The sequence below is a fragment of the Hesperophylax consimilis genome, chromosome 12, assembly GCF_061612785.1.
Source record: "Hesperophylax consimilis isolate HC1 chromosome 12, BYU_Hcon_1.0, whole genome shotgun sequence".
NCBI classification, from domain to species: Eukaryota; Metazoa; Arthropoda; class Insecta; order Trichoptera; family Limnephilidae; genus Hesperophylax; species Hesperophylax consimilis.
In genome coordinates, this window is record NC_142847.1 from 20,196,109 (window position 1) to 20,213,075 (window position 16,967).

General features: G+C 35.1%; 1 protein-coding gene across 1 annotated transcript in view; it reads right to left on the reverse strand.

Annotated features, from left to right (window-relative positions):
* Positions 1 to 1,397: 1,397 nt before the first annotated feature.
* Positions 1,398 to 16,967, reverse strand: part of LOC149419308 (hydroxyacylglutathione hydrolase, mitochondrial-like) — a 30,271-nt gene continuing 14,701 nt past the window's right edge. The window contains exons 2-5 of the mRNA XM_089637966.1: positions 7,795 to 8,014; positions 5,381 to 5,616; positions 4,823 to 5,052; positions 1,398 to 1,409 (exon numbers count right to left, since the gene is read on the reverse strand). Coding sequence (XP_089494092.1) covers positions 1,398 to 1,409; positions 4,823 to 5,052; positions 5,381 to 5,616; positions 7,795 to 8,014 — 698 coding nt within the window. The remainder of the gene's footprint in view (positions 1,410 to 4,822; positions 5,053 to 5,380; positions 5,617 to 7,794; positions 8,015 to 16,967) is intronic.

Here is a 16,967-nt window from a genome sequence, read left to right on the forward strand (position 1 = left end):
CTACTTTATTTTCACTTTGAGCTGCTCCACTTTACTCTCACTTCTATTGCACCACTTTACCCCCACTTTAATTTGTACCACTTTACTCTCATTTTTAAATGTACCATAATATTTACTACCATTTCGAATTATCCAGCTAAATTTTCACTTCCCATTGCGCTACTTTATTTTCACTTTGAGTTGGTCCACTTTACTCTCACTTCAAATTGTAGCTATCACTTAACTCTCAAAATCATATCTTCTACAAATATTCCATCAGTCTGGATACCGGTGGCTTACACATAACACATATTTCGCGGAAAAGGTAGCAGCAGGCTTGGACCATTTTTCTCAAGGAGTATGAGATTATTTTATTCCAGTCGTAAATCATAGGTGGTGCTGCGCTCGTGCGCTTTTATTGGCTTCGTTTAACGCCGGAGCGTATCGTTTGGTGGACCAGTATGTTAAGTAGTAGTATTTACATTTTACATAGTCTTAATAACCCCAACGTTCATATGCAATGATGAAATACCGAAACAGCGTTGATATCTAGGAGTTTTTCTCTCTCCAAAATCTTCCTTAGGTTTGCTTCACACATTCCTGTGACAGAGTCGAGGGGTTAGGCCCTCGAATATTAAGCCGAAGGTCGCGGGTTCAAATCTCAGCATGCGCAAGTAAATTTTATTTGATTAGTTTATGTTATTTTACAATTTATTAATTAAACGTAATATATAGTATACTTGCGGCACGTTCCAGAGGGGAAGATTCTTTCAGTATCGCCTGGTATAAGACCACCATTCAGAATTGAAACATTGTTTGAAATGGCTTTAGCCGTGTTTTGTGATCAGATCTGAATAGCCAAGTACTCTCTCACCATTCTATTTCTATCTCCTTCCCCTCTTCACTACATTCAACCTCACAACGTACCCCAATTGGGGATGCCAAAGTCTCATTGGCCAAAGACGACTGGGAGCAGTTGTTATTCTTGTGCAGTATTAAAAAAACCTCTCTAAAACTTTCTGGACCTATCATCATCTTCCTTCATAATTTTTTTAAAATATGAAGTGAACCAGTTCCGTGCCAGGAACCCAACTTAAACTATCCTAACTTTACCTTACCTAGAATATCTAACAAAATTTTCTACTTTACTACTAAAGTAATGGAAGGTAACTTTTTTGTCTTAGCAAGTTATCAACATTCTTATTTTGTTTATATAAAAAAACATTGATTTTCACAATGCAAGTCGACTTGCTGTCATAATTTTATAGTACCCTATGCAGATAAAAGAGATAACATCTTTATATTTCATACAAAGCTACTCTGGAAGCAATCCGCTTGCCATCGTGGACATGTTCGTTACTATTGCAAAGCGTGCCGGAATTCTGGAGACGTGACTGACAAACTCGGTTCTTGCGTACTCACTCGAATCTCTGCAAGAATACATAAAATTTTCACTTTGATTATGAGAACACAGATATTTAAAGGCAAAATAAAAGTGTACAGAACTAACTAACTAAGCATCACGCAATTTCTCAGCAGGAGTAGGCAGGCTCAGTAAGATTAAGAAAGAAAAGCTTGGGGGATTTGGGCGTGAAGAATGGATGCACAAATAAAAGTTTGTAAGAAGGATATATGTCGCGGAAATAAATGGTAGAAGAATTCATGTCAAGAGTCATAGTAACAGATAATATCAACAGTGTGTCAAGCCAGAGTTGTATGGAGGTCTATCTTCTCTGCCTCCCGCTACAGTGAAATCGCGTGACGGTTAGTTATTTAGTTTCAAATTATTTTTATAAGTTTATTCAAATTAAGTTAACTGTTAAATGTATAATACAGTTCCCTGTATTATACTCTATTCTCTACCACGTTATACGTATCAAGTCGAATATAGTAGCGGGAAAAGCACATGCGTCTGGAGCGATATTGCAAAAATCAAAAATCAGTATTTTAATAACATGTAAAATCCTTAAATCATCCACATTCTCGTAAAAATACTTTCATTGTATGTAAATAATGTAACCGGCAAGTCGTTAATTTATAAATGCGATAATTGATGAAATGTTTGAAGAAGTGTCAAAAATCAATCGTAATATTATGTTCTTAAAATGTCAATATGTCATTTAAGCATAGTACGTATTATTTATTTTTATTTTTATTGCGTATATTAGATTAAATAAGAATTTCTGAGCACAGGCGAGGCTAAACTACTAACATAGTGCGATTGCTATCCCATCACTATTTTCGTTGTGTGATTATTTATGTGTATAACCTAACGTTTAATAATTGTTTGTATAGACTTTTATAATAGATATAATTAAGTTTAAATTACAGGAAAAAATGTTCAGAGCTCCTTCTGAAATAACCTAAGGTGTTGCCGACTATCTTAATAGTGGACAAACGTTGTCAGTTTTATGTCACGAATGTAAATGTATCAAATCCAAAAGATAATCTTCTGCATACTAACAAATTGATATGCAAGTGATGGACTCCAAGACTCCAAAAAAATAGAAAATTTTACTGTTTAGCTCAATTCTTTTGGACTGGAAATCAACAATAAATTATTCAGCATCGCTTAAATGCTAAAAAATCAAGTGTGGCTGTGAAAAAAATGGCGCGTGCAGCAAGCAAAAAAATTTCCTTCTAGTCCAAAGAACTTCAAAAAAAATAATGGTGGGAGTAAGGTATATCTTTTCACCAAAAACTAATAATACAACAAAGATCATTAACAATTTAATGATAATGAAATCTCTAACGTCTTATCACATACAGTTTGAGGTCTGTAAAAAACGCAACATGTTAATTTGTTCTCAAAAAATAATGTATGCAAATTTGAAGGAAATTGGAGAACACGAATGGTTCTAAATATATAGGCTATAAATAATGCAAGAGAGAGAGAGAGTGAACTTCATTACTGATGGATTTTATACTAACGTACGCAATTTAGTGAAGGCCGCGAGGCGATGGAAAACTTCAATAGTGTGCTGTCGGCACCAGGTTGACACAGAAATTAAACGTAAATGTCAGACTCCTCGTGTGTAGGTCTGAATGATCCCGTTCTTGTGAGTGATGATTCCATCCTCAGCTCGCTGTGTCATTTTTCAAATTTGGTCTTCGTCACGCCGATCGCCGAGGTTTTGGAAGCGAAATCTTCATGCCTCAAACCGATGTATAAACAAAATAATTAGAGTTAAGTTCACTGGGAGAACGTATTTTGTAACATTTCAACTGTATCCTCCAGTATCTAGTATAAACCTCACCTTTAAAAGATTCTCCATTGAATGGTGGCGCTCGTTCTTGCCGCTCTCTTTGAAAGTAGTTTCAATTGCCTGCCGATTTGATTATTCCGCCCGGACATTCGGGGATCTTCGTTTACTTCGGCAAACTTCGGCTACAGTCAAGATAAAAGGAATAGAGATGTTCAGGTTTGTGACGATTGGGTACTAACCCACACGTTACAGTCTCTTGTATCTTCAATAGTGTAGTGTGAAAGTTAGTTAGCCTACAAAATTTGCAACAAAACAACGAGAACTATTCGTTAATTTTTATAATAGAACGATTTGGTAGATCACGTGGCTTTAGCTAATCTTTTTCTTCAAACGCCACACTTCTCTACGACGGGAAGATTCCCGTTGGTGATCATTTTCCACAATCCGTGATCAGGGTGGTCTATCATTATGACATATTCAGCAAACCAACTGCAGCAAACGCTGAAATTACTTATATTTCGGAAAGTAATTCAATATTTTATGAAAATACTTCGTAAGTACGCCGTAGAGACTCCCTACAGGTATACACCTAAGATATGGAGGCAACCGTATAAAAATGAAGCTAGAACTTTTAAGATAACCTTATTAATACATCTATCTCAAAGTTATTTGATAGTGTTGTTCAAATCAATAACCGTTGATTCGCGGGATTGCGATTGATTTGGCGAATATCTGTTTTTGGAAAGGTAATGGACGACCCTCAATTCTAAGAATATTGGTACGAGTTGATAACATAGATTTTTTTTGCATTATGAAAATAATTTCTCTCGGGGCCCATGTAATCTTTGGGGATGCTGTGTGAAGTGTCTTTTTAAGAAAAGCAAAATACATTTTGCGGAAGTAAGGTATTTATTAAAATTTATTAAAAAATACACGTTGTCAGGAAAGTAGCAATGAAAAGCCCATTGAACATTAATTATCAAGAAAAAATATCTAAGGAAGTGGAAAAACATGTGGTTAAAAAAAGGTTCTAAATTGACAGGTGTTTTATAGCAAGTTTTTTCACCTTGCCGCCATTTCTAATATTATGACAATTTAAGAGTTCCCTTTTAAAAGCAGATCGGTCTCTTGGCATTTGGTTTTTTTAATCATTTTGGGATGTTTGATGAAAAATTTGAATCGAATGCTTTTTTGGTTGATTTTTTTTTTGAAAAACTAGACTTTAAATCTTCTATTTTTGCGACGAAGAAGCTTAATGCTCGTGGTTGAATCTTCACTTTTCGTATATTTTTGAACCTCTGCCAAATTTACCCTCATGAATGGATTAGTTTTTTTCTCATCGTCTATCGTAGAGGGAACCTGAAATAATTTATTGAAGGAGTATTAGATTTTACCGTAAATATCACGAAATAGTCTGAATTCTTGACAAATCAGTCACAAATTCGAAAAATTAAAATGCACAAACTTGGGAACCCCTGCTAAATCACTAAACTTAGCGAGTCACTTGGGGAGACTTATGGCGGATGTGTTTGCTGTCCAATGAATGGTTTTCCAGGGGGCGGCACCCGTAATCACCTCCCAAATGGACTCGCTTTCCAAAGTTGATATACATGGATATTTACATTGGAATTTCTCACCGTTGGTTCATTTTCCTCTTTTTTCATCAGGGCCCACTCCAGTTTTTGCGCTATATCTTCGTTCTCAGGCTCCACCTTGTGCGCGAACTTCAGGTTGGCTATGGTGTACTCATGTCCGCAAAACAACAGCGTAGTGGGCGGCAGGCTGGCCAGTCTGTCGAACGTGTCCTTCATAGCGTCGGACTTGCCCTCGTAGAACTTTCCACATCCGCCCACGAAGAGACTGTCGCCTGAGAATTACATTCGAAGTTATACGAATACTGTCCTGCACAACGTTCACCTTACCCTCTTAGAACTTGCTTAAAACGTTTTGCTATAGATAATATTCAAACATCCCCCAACAGAGCCACAATCCACACAAACCAAAACAAACAATCCAACTACCAAACAACTAATTCAGCCGTCAAAAGCCTCCAGAGGCCTTCCCGGGCAAGAAAGAGATCCTGGGCTTAATTCCTGGATGCGACTGAATCTTTTTTGTCTTCTCAGTTTTACATCTTTTGTTTGAGAGTCATTAATATTGTCTTTAATGATTAAATACAAAAAAATTATACTCACCGGTGAACACAAGTCCCGGTACCGAGTACAGACCCCGCCTTTGCGGTTTGATGTAGTAGCTCATGTGACCTCTGGTATGGCAAGGGGTGTTGATGCACTCGATGGTAGTCCTGCCCACCTGGAAGGAGGTATTGTGTTCCACGAGATCGGTGAGGTAAGGGATGCGAGTGTCACCACCGTAGATCCGCAGCTGTGTGTCTCTCTCGTAGAGACTTTTGTTAGCGCTGACGTGGTCGCTGAGAAGTAAATGGGTAAAACATGTAGGGTCAATGCGTATTCCTTGGCCTTGCAGCGACTAGCAGCGAGCAGCGACAATTGGTCAGCAGCCATGCCTCGTGGGCTACTGAGTGCTTCAATCCCAAGTTGATCAAATGTTGAAACTTTGTAACCTGTATTTTGACATGTTTTCTATATTTTCAAACAATGGACACATTGTTTACATTATACTGAAAATAGCTTGCATTATTGTAGTATGTTTATTATGAATTCCTTGTATTCTATCTAAACGTAATGTCAGTGTTTAAAATTTTACTATTCGAAATTGATAAGGTTGCGTGGACATTTATTGAGCAAGGAAAATATTATGATCTATGAAACGAAACCAGTGAAAGAACCCTACACTATATTGTATGCCCAAAATATTGAATGAACTATCAATGACAATTGAAAATAATACCATTTATGCCACTAAGTCAAATATTTTCTAAGAAAGCATCGATTTATATTTACTCTCTACAGATGCCCTTATGTTTCTAATTGAAAATTATATTATCATTTATAATTTTACTGATTTAACTAACTATATTTTTGAATTTATTGATATAACTGTCATTTATACTTGTTTGTTGTGTTATAATACTTGTTAGTATGGATGTATGTTTGTTATATAATAATTATTTTAAATGAGCCATGTTTTTTATGTAAAATCTTGTAAATATGTATCCGCTGACAAACTACAAAAAAAGGTTAGCGGGTTTAAAAGAAAATAAAGCTAAAAAATCCCATACTGCAGGATCGAATAATTTAATCTAGACTGCACCTGTATTAATGTATTATAAATGCATTTTAAATACATTCGCAAATAAAATAACCAAATTTTATTAAAATCCATCAAATGGTACTTAAAAACAAATATTAACATCATAATAGTATGTGTACTAAAAATTATAAACGTTTCTTAAACTTCGTTCGATAACAATGCTTTTGTGGTACTTTGCAGTGCAAAGGAGTCTGCTCACATAACCGGAGCATACCATGACCGTGTTATGAACGAACCACAAATTATAGGAAAGGAGCAAAGCAACCGCGCGTGGCGTTTTGCGCCGTTTGCGGTTGCTTCGTACCTTTCCCATAATTCGCGGCTCAGTCATAGAACGGTCATGGTATGCTCCGGTTACATGGACAGACTCCTTAAAACAAACAGCTTTCAAAAATTCACACTTTATAAATCGCTAATACAAGCAATATTACATAATTGTCTTTTACGGTTTTCAAACTGCGCCCATTCCAAACATTTTAGGTACCTTTTTCTACATTTACCCAAACAAGCGGCCCTCAGGAAAATAATTTCCTTCAGGGCCTATTTTATCTTTCAGGATAATGTGTGTAGGTTTTTTTTAAGTTGTGAGAAGGTAAAAGGTATGAAAGTTGGGTAAGAATCTAGGGATCAGTGGGCCCAGGAGTGACAGACATACGAATATATCTCTCGGTTAGAGAAGTCACAGGGTCTCCCCAAACCAGCCTCTCCCGAACTGGCATGCGACGCAGCTGGTGGGCAGGCGCATCCTGAACAGACCTCCGAGAGAGAGATGTACCAAAACCCGCCTCCCAAATTGTATATCATATATTACCTACCTTTTTTAATCACAGAATTATTTTTAAAAAATACAGTGGTTCACTGGAAACCTTGAATATTTTCCTGACTACCCGTTTAGAAAATATGGAAGAACAATTTCTTGGGTAATTATTCGGAATCGCTGGACAAGGATTATATGAAATATTTTTTTAATAAAACCTTCTGATTTACCTTAATTACTATAAAAGGAATCTGACTGCATTTGGGATATTTTTAATTTTAGCATTTTAATTTTTAATTTAATTTTTTAACAAGAGAAAATGTCATCAACAGAAATCATTCCAGCTATCATCCCATACAACGAAAGTGAATTTTCGATTTACGTAATTAAAAATTAAAATGCTAAAATTGAAAATATCCCAAATGCAGTTAGATTCCTTTTATAGTAATTAAGGTAAATCAGAAGGTTTTATTTAAAAATATTTCGTATAATCCGTGTCCAGCGATTCCGAGTATTCACCATTTCTTGTACTAGCAATTACAAAGCAAGGTTTAATCCCATTTTTGAGGTCTGACCTTTCAAAATGGAAAATTACGTAAATCAAAGGCCATTTTATACCTGTGATGATGTGTTGACAAAACAGCTTGAAGTCTGAGATCCTCATTATCTAGAATGTGAACTAGATAATTAAAGTCTCCGGGGTCAACTGCAAAGGTAACTTTGGTGCTCATATCAGTCAAGAGATACGAGTAATTATCTTTCATGACCGGAATCACCGTCACTTTAAGATGTCCATAGCGTTGTTCAGATAAGTTCCTGTGGGATCTTAACTGCGATTCTAAAACGGAAAAAAAACATTTCTATATTTGTATAATGAAATAAATTAAATAGAAACATAGTGAAATGTGTGATGGGAAGAAAGAAAAAAGAGAAATATGAAAAATATTTATGGCTCAAGTATTGTAATCTCGTGACGATTTTCTCCTAAATATATAAGAGCGTAAGGCCGGAACACCTGTTTTGACTTTTATATAATAATTATTACAGCTATCCGAAATAGTGAATTTTCGATAATATTTCTGGTGGCTTAACAGGGGTGCCCGTGTTCATAGGGTTAGGTTTGCCCAGGTTTGCCCAGGTTTGCCCAGGTTTGCCCAGGTTTGCCCAGGTTTGCCCAGGTCTGCCCTCCTACTGCGTAGAGCGTCTTTTATCGTTACAAGTGGTCAGAGCGATATTACCTTTAAAAGTGGTCAGAGCTGGAAAATTTTGAACAAAAAAGTTGACAAACGGGTTCCTCATTTTTCCGAAATTCACCTTCTTTTCTGATTTACTCATTTTGTTTGAGGGTTTTTTTACATGGACTAATTCCGATATAAATTTAATCACATGGCTAATAAATGTAATGCTTTGGAAAAAAACTACTTTGGTTTAGTGATGCGTCAAAAGATTTAAAAAATGTTTTTTAGTAACCATGGTTTAATCGACGTTCACTTTTTCGGAATTATGATAGAGTGATTTATTTGCTAGCCATGGAAGCTTAAAAAAAAGCACATTTAGGTACTTCCACTTTAGTTAGAGTTATGTTCAAGATTGGAACTATATCTCTGCAAAATAAATTACTCTTATTATGTTTATAGTTAGCAGGTATAATTTGAATAGCTTTCTTTGAAATACGATTTAAGATTTTCACTGCCAGAAGTATTTTTGTTATTTGTTTTTGGGTGTTATGCCATGTTGCGCTAACTCCTTCTTTAGCCAACGTTTCGGACAGTATTCAATGATAATAATAATGTTTATTTCAGCTGGACAGAGTGCTGTGTGCAATGCTCTGCCTGCCATAAAAGTTTACATTTAAGTTAATACATACGTAAAAAGAAAATCAATAAAGAAATAAATAAAAATATTAAAAAATGAATACATTGATGAGCACATTAGGACTTTATGGTGGTTTGAGTAAAATTCTCCATCTCTGGTGTAGAGGCGCTCCCTGCCACTGGGCAACGGCCTGGACAAGAGTGTTGTCCGATCTCAGGTAGCGCTGACTCGTCCCGGCTATTCTGTGGCGCATTAAAGCAGCGAACCCATGCACCCTTCCTTCTTTGAACATCTGTGAGGCGCTGCATCGCCAGGGAAGGCCAAATAGGGCTCTGTATGCGTGGTTATACTGTACTCAGAGTGCGTTCATGACGCCTTGTGTGTATGTCGTCCATAGCTCGCTAGTGTAGAAGCTCATACAATATGTTTAGAAAAGTTGCTTCTTCACCGGAGGACTGCATTTGTTGAATCTTCTGGCAAGCATGTTAGCTCGCACATTCAGTACTCTTCTTTGACGTTCTTTGTATTTTTTATCATTTAGGTCATCGGTGATGACATGCCCCAAATATTTTATTTCGCTGCATATTTTCAGGTTGGCCCCGCCGAGACGTATGGGTGGAATGACAGTGGAACCAGATTTGCTTTAAATATCAGCAGGGATGATTTTTTGGCATTGTACATCAGCCCGTGACCATCAACGTAAGCTTCGCATATTTCCAGAAGTTTTCTCATCGCTCTTACCGATGGAGATAGTATGACCATGTCGTCTGCATAGCTAATATTGTTCATACATACCCCGGCAATATGGCATCCGATTCTTGTTGTATTTAGTGTTTTACTAAGTTCATCCATATACACGTTGAAAAGCACTGGGGACATTGAGCCTCCTTGTCTAACGCCGCACTTTAATTTGGTTGCTTCTGATAGGCTTTCATTCCATCTGACAAAATTTTCCTGTTGGTTGTACCATGTTCTCAGTATATTAACAATTTGTGGTGGAACTTGTCGTTTGGTCAGTTTTTTCCACAACGCATTATGACAAACCCTGTCAAATGCTTTGCTTAAGTCTAGGAAGCATGCGTACACCGTTGTTTTTCTGGCTTTATAGTATTCTATTGTTTGTTTCGTGCTATATATGGCCGTATCAGTAGAGTATCCAGCTTGAAGCCCATTTGAGAGTCCTTTGTATTGAGCTTATCTTCCGTTAAATTTAAGATGACCTTTTCGAAGATTCTTGCAATTATTGTGGCAAGAGATATGAGTCTGTAATTAACAGATGATGTCAGGTTCAACTGGCGGCTTTTTGGGATCGGTATTATTATTATTTTGGACAGCTCTTTCGGAATGTGTCCGAGGCCGATAATGGCAGTCCAATCATCATGCAATGTTCATCATCAGGGCAGATGTGTTATCTGAGGTTGTGGTGAAATGTGAGCAGATAAAACATCTGCCCTGATGATGGACACTGCAATGCTATCCGAAATGTTGGCTAAAGAAGGAGTTAGCGCAACACGGCATAACACCCCAAAAACAAATAACAAAAAAACTTTCTTTTCATTTAAAGTTTTTATGTTAGATACTATATATATATATATAGTTCTGCTAAGGCATTACAAATCTGTACAATATACTTTCATAATGTATCCATGAGGCGAAACAGCTGTAATGTGTTATAATAACTACATAGCGGAATTTTTTTTGCAAAATTGACTGTTTTTAATTAAATTTAAAAATAATATTATTAAATATAAAAAAACTTTAAATCCCTTTAACGAACGAATTATTAAAATTGGAAGGAGCGTACCAACGGAGAAGATAATAATATGTTGGTGCGCAAATCTTTCGTTCGCAATTGTGCGGGGGTGCGGATGCGGTGGTGCGATATAGACTAAGACAAACTTGAATTTGCCTTAGTGTTTGCAAGAAGAAATTATTGGGAAAGGCCAAAGACTTACCCTGGTCTCGTCCTCCATAAGCCGCTGGTTCTTTTCACTTATCAGTTTGCATACAATTAAAATTCGCTCACTTAACACAAAACAAAAAAAACAGTGACATTCACTGCTGCGGGTAAAACGTTTCACTGGACGATGTGTGCTCCAAAAACAGTCACAGCCGAGTTCAAATACATGCGGGTTTTCAAGATGACACGAATGTTCGCGGGTAAGATGCAACGATAACAATACTCCTTGTCTTTGGCTTGGATCAAGGAAAGGGGACAAGGGGCAAAGGGGGGTGAAGGGTACACATTTAAGGCTATTCAATTTTAAAAACCTCACGTGCAACTATAATATGAAATTACAGGCCACCAGCGAAAGTCATGGCACGAACAAGCAAATCAAATACTTGAGTTGGGTCATACCAATAGTCGGAACAAGGGAAGAAAATGTATGCAACCTTGTTTGAACTTTCACATGACGGAAGCTACTAGTTTGTGCTAATACAGAGTTATGTGGCGGTCTACATTCTCTTCCTACCCCTGCGGAGAAACTGTGTGATGGTTTAGTTAGCTAGTTATAATATTCTTTCCTGAACTTGTAGACTAGGTGTGGAGTGGTAGATACTCTCGGTATCGGTCTGGTAAAAGACAGCCATTCAAAATCCAAATGATGATTTTTTTTTTTTATTGTTGATACATTTTTTTTTTACAATATTTCATATTTCAATTTAGTAATGTTGGCCTCACTGGGTTGTTTACCCGTGCTGAGGCCCCCATTTTATAATTTAAGAATTTATACATTTAAAAATAAAAGAAAAACAACATTAAAATAAAGATAAATTTAAAATAGAAATAAAGATTAAAAATAAAAGAAAAATATCAAAAGAGAATGTAAATCGGTATTTATAATGATATATGTGTTTGTGCGTGTTGCGTGTTTTATATCTTTTTGTGTGTTGCGTGTATATGTTTTATTCTTTTATGTTATAGAATTTTGGTAATATTGTCTTTTTGTTCTTTAATCCATTTTTTTATTTTGTGTTTGAATTTATTTTTATTTTCCTCAATTTTTGTTTCAAGTGGAAGACTGTTGAATGCTTTAATAGCGTGGTATTTATGGTGTCTTTGTCCAAAGGTAGTGTTTACCGTCGGAGTTTTTATGTTTTCTTTGTACGCTTGTCTGACCGGTCTATTAGTGATATTTTGTGTTTGTTGGGGTTTGTTTTTTTGGTCGAAAATGTAGTTTAGTAGTGTTTTAACATATAATTGGCGTATATCAAGTACGTCACAGCTTTTAAATATTTGGTCTGTGTCGGTTAGTTTATGTTTTTTGAGTATTACCTTTAATATCGTTTTCTGTGCGATTTCTATTTGAGCGATAGCTGCGTTTGTTGCTCCTCCCCAAGCAATTATTCCATATTCTATTATTGATTGGCATAGTGCATAATATATTGTTTTCAATTGTTTTATTTTATATATGTTTCTTATGTTTAGGAAAATGTGTATTGTTCTGAGGAGTCTATTTGTGATTTGTTTGATGTGATGTGTCCATCTAAGATTATGGTCAATTACGATTCCTAGATACTTTATTTGTTCTGTTTTTTCTAGAGGGGGGCAATCGCAGATGTTGGTGTTTATGCATTCGTGTATTTTTATGGTGTTTGTATTGTTTTTTGGCTGTCCTGTTTTAGTTATGCTGTACGTTGTGAATTTTGTTTTCGATATGTTTAGTGTGAGTGTATTTGAGTCCAACCATTTTTTCACTTGCGTGATTCCTAGATTCGCTATGTTATAAACCTTATTCCAGTCCTTAGATTTAAATAGTAAAACTGTGTCGTCTGCGTAACTAATTATTTCTCCATCTATTTCTATGCTGCAAAGTTCATTTATGTAAATTATGAAAAGAACTGGCCCTAGTATGCTTCCTTGTGGAACTCCGTGTGTAATCGGTAGTGGTTTGCTAGTATAGTTATTAATTTTGACTTGTTGTGTTCTGTCGCTCATGTAACTTTTTAATAGTTGTAGTTCTTTGTCTTTGATACCCATATTTTCTAATTTTTTAAAAAGTGTTTTGTGGCATATTGAATCAAAGGCTTTAGCCAAATCTAAATATATCGCTATGCATTTAAACCCTTGATCTAAGTTGCTATGTATATAATCTATTGTACTAGCTAAAGCTTCTTTTGTGCTTCTTTTTTCTCTAAATCCATATTGTTTGTCCGAGATTAATTTGTTTTCTTCCAGGTATTTTATTATTTGGTTTTTTAATAGTCTTTCGAAAATCTTTGATAGAGAGTTTAACAAAGTGATTGGTCTATAGTTAGTTATTTCCATTTTATCTCCGGATTTATACATAGGGATTACCAGTCCTTTTTTAAGAGTATTAGGAAAGCAGGCATGTGTTATGCTAAGGTTGATTAGGTGTGTTATAGGTTTTAATATTTCATTTTTTATTATTTTAATGCAATCCGTTGTTATCTCATCTAATCCAGGAGCAATCTGGTTTTTTAATGTATTTATTATTTTGTTAATTTCCAATTCCGAACTTATTTTTAATATAAATCTGTGTTGTGTTGGTTGGGTATCGATGTTTGATCTGTTTGTTTGTGTTAGTGTGTTTGTGCTGTGTTTTTTACGATTCGCTAAAACTTTCCCTATAGTTGCAAAAAAGTTATTTGCGTGGTTTGCCATCATTTCTATATTTGTTTTGGCATCTATTTTTTTCGAGTTAATATTTAGATGTTCGATAGTATTTTTTTGTTTGTATTTTTGTGTGTATGTAACTTCCTTTAATATTCTCCATGTTTCCTTTGGGTAATTGTTTGCTTTTTTAAGTTTTTCTTTGTAGTACATCTCCTTAGCTACTCTAATAATTTTCGTGCATATGTTTCTATATCTTTTATAGTAATTAAGTTGTTCCATGTCATACGGTGTTTGTTTAATTTGTTTGTGAATTTTGTCTCGTTTACGAATACAGTTTAATATTCCTTGTGTTATCCATAGTTTAATTTTTTTTGCTTTGTGTGTAAGTTTTATATGTTTTATTGTAGTGTAATTATTTATTTCTTGCGTAAGCGTATTTGTAAATGTATTCCAGGCTTCATCGACATTATCTATTTGGTATAATGTATTCCAGTTTATTTTTTGGAGTTTTTCTTTTAAGTTTGAGTAGTCAATTATTTTTTTTGTAAATATTTTATGTTGTTTCGAAGTAGTGTTTTCGGTGTCTATTGCTATCATATTCATGTAGTGATCAGTGATTGTGCTTTCAAGTACTACTGTTTTGGTTTTTAGTTTTGTCTTGATCATTATATGGTCTATGCAGCTTTTAGTGTTTTGTGTGACCCGTGTTGGGACATTTATTATTGGCTCCAGTCCGTGTTGTGCTAGTATTGCTAGGTATTCTATGTTTTGTGGGTGTCCGTTTTGTAGAATGTTTATATTAAGTTCGTTGACCAGATCTGTCTATGCTCTGGCATTTTCTGTCAGAAGGTCAGAATATTTCCGCTTTGCAGTAAAATCTATACCAACGGAATATTTATAGATAAAACTAAATACTGTTTTTGAAATATTATTATTAGAAATAAACAGATAATTTTTCAAACATTGAAATTTTAATACACACATTAAACAATTTTCAAATTCCTTATCTTACGTTTTATCTAACTTAAATTATTGATGACGAAAAAAACAAACACACACACACTTAATTAGACATATGTATTAAAAACGAAACGCTATTGTCACCTTACTTTTCGTAGTTTCATATACAAATAATTACTAAAAATTTACAAAATTTCTTTTTTTTTTTTCAAATTGCCGTCGAAAACCTTGTTTTTTTTTATAGAGTTGTACTTTTTAATTATTCTGTAGATATTTTCTAGATTTAAATATAGAGTTTGTTGTTTTCTCTTTCTAATATCGTTTTTCATATATCTTTCCACGACAGTAAGGGAGACATGACAATTTCCATGAGACCTACATGAGCTGTTCCCAAAAGGAGCATATTAGCGTGAGGACTAATCTCCAAGTACTTCCCAAACTTCCACTTCTTCATCTCCTCCCCCACTACCTTCACTGCACAACATACACCTTTTTTTTCACATTAACCCCACGTACGAGGCCCTGAGGAAAATAATTTCTATTAGGGCCGATGTCATCTTTTTTTGTAGTATATTTTTCAGCTATTATTTTATTTCAAAGACAAAATTTGAACTTTTATTTCTAAAATATAAACTACTACAATTTTATTATTTTACGTATTATTTTATTATTTACGTATTAATCTAATATCTTTGGTATTAATATTTGGACTTAATTTTGGTGATGCTGCGTGGAGAGTATTTTTAAGGAGAGGAAGTTTGGAAATGAAAAAGGTATGATTGGTGAATAGGAATCTATGGATCAGTGTGTCTAGTGACGAATTCCTCCCGTTGCGGTACGACGCTATGGATCGAGAGACTAGTTGGAGACGTCAAAGGGTCTCCCCAAACTAGCCTCTTCCAATCTGACACACCGGACAGGTAGTGGGCAGGCACATCTTGAACACACCTACACCGATTAACACCATTAGTCACCAAACATCACTTACGATGACTTATGCCAGAGGTGTTGTTTATCCAATAAATTGTTCCCCGGGGCAGCGGTACCTAAACACGTCTCCCAAATTGTGAATTCGATAGTACCACCGAATCCTTACAGTTGGGAGCAGTTGATTCCCAGGTCCAGTATTCAAATAAAAGTAATAATAAATCTCTATTTCTGTTTTAAGTTTAAAAAATTATAAACAGAAATACAGAAATGATTAAAAATAAACGTTGAAGCTCAAATCAAATTTCCGTCAAACTGGCTATCCCACTTCTCAATTCGATAAGCCCCTCATACTTTAGTAACCGACTGAGTGCAGGTACTTGGGAATAGCTTGGAAAAGCTTTGAGATTTCACCGTTGAGATCAACAATTTATCACAAAAACGTCAGAAATTTTCGCCTTCCAAAAGGCATCCTATTTTTTATTCAAATCTGAGCTTCAAACCCCGCGAAAGCGTCTCGTATCACACGACTTATTTTTATACTTGAATATTTTCACCTGAGAAGGCTTACCTATTTTGTTTTTCTTTTGATTTAAGGCATGAATAGACTGAAGTACGATGATGTCTACAGGAAGTAGGGAAATATTAATTGAAAAAAAAATTTAACTATTTTTTAAATACAATATTCTTATGTGAATAACGAACGTCCAAAACATTCACTGCTAACCAGATCCAGTGAGACTGTGGCATTTTACATTGGAGAATGATGTAATGCTGAAAAATTTGTGAGATGGTGAAGGATCTGGCGGTTGATATCCAATCACCAAGCACGGCTAAATCCATTTAAAGAAATATTCTACCCTTAAATGCATACTGTTGCAAAACTGCAACATACCGTTCAAACCACCTTTAACTCTTTGGTGTATATTTAATGCATGCCGTTTTAGAATTATCAAGTTCACGGTAATATATTTTATCGAGTGGCATCACCTTTTTTTTTCTTTCGCGAATGTCAAATGTCACTTTTTCTTTAACAAAGTGAAGATTCTCGAAAATTGGTTGGAGGTTAGAATTACAGTTTTGTTTTGGTGTAATTATTTTGATTTTCTTAGGTAAGTAGATACAATAATACAATACTTATATGTAATAACTCGTATTTTTCCGGTACACTTATTAGTTTTGAGAATTTTTTTTAGGTTTTTTTTGGTGTTGTAAACCTGAAACAATTTTTTTAATCAAATTCATTAAAAAATAACAAAAAAATAAATTTCTTTATATTTCCTTGCATATACATGTAAATATCTACAAAATATATTTTTTCCAGAAAAATAAATAAATCATGCATTTAAGGGTTAAGGTGGTTTTTCACCAGGGCGACTAAGGGATGCTAAGAGTATCTACTACTCTTAAATGTACATAAACGAATCATATGACATTATCGGGTTTTTTTTATTTTTGGGACATTATGCCGATTTGCGCTACCTTCTTCCTTAGCCGACGTTTCGGACAG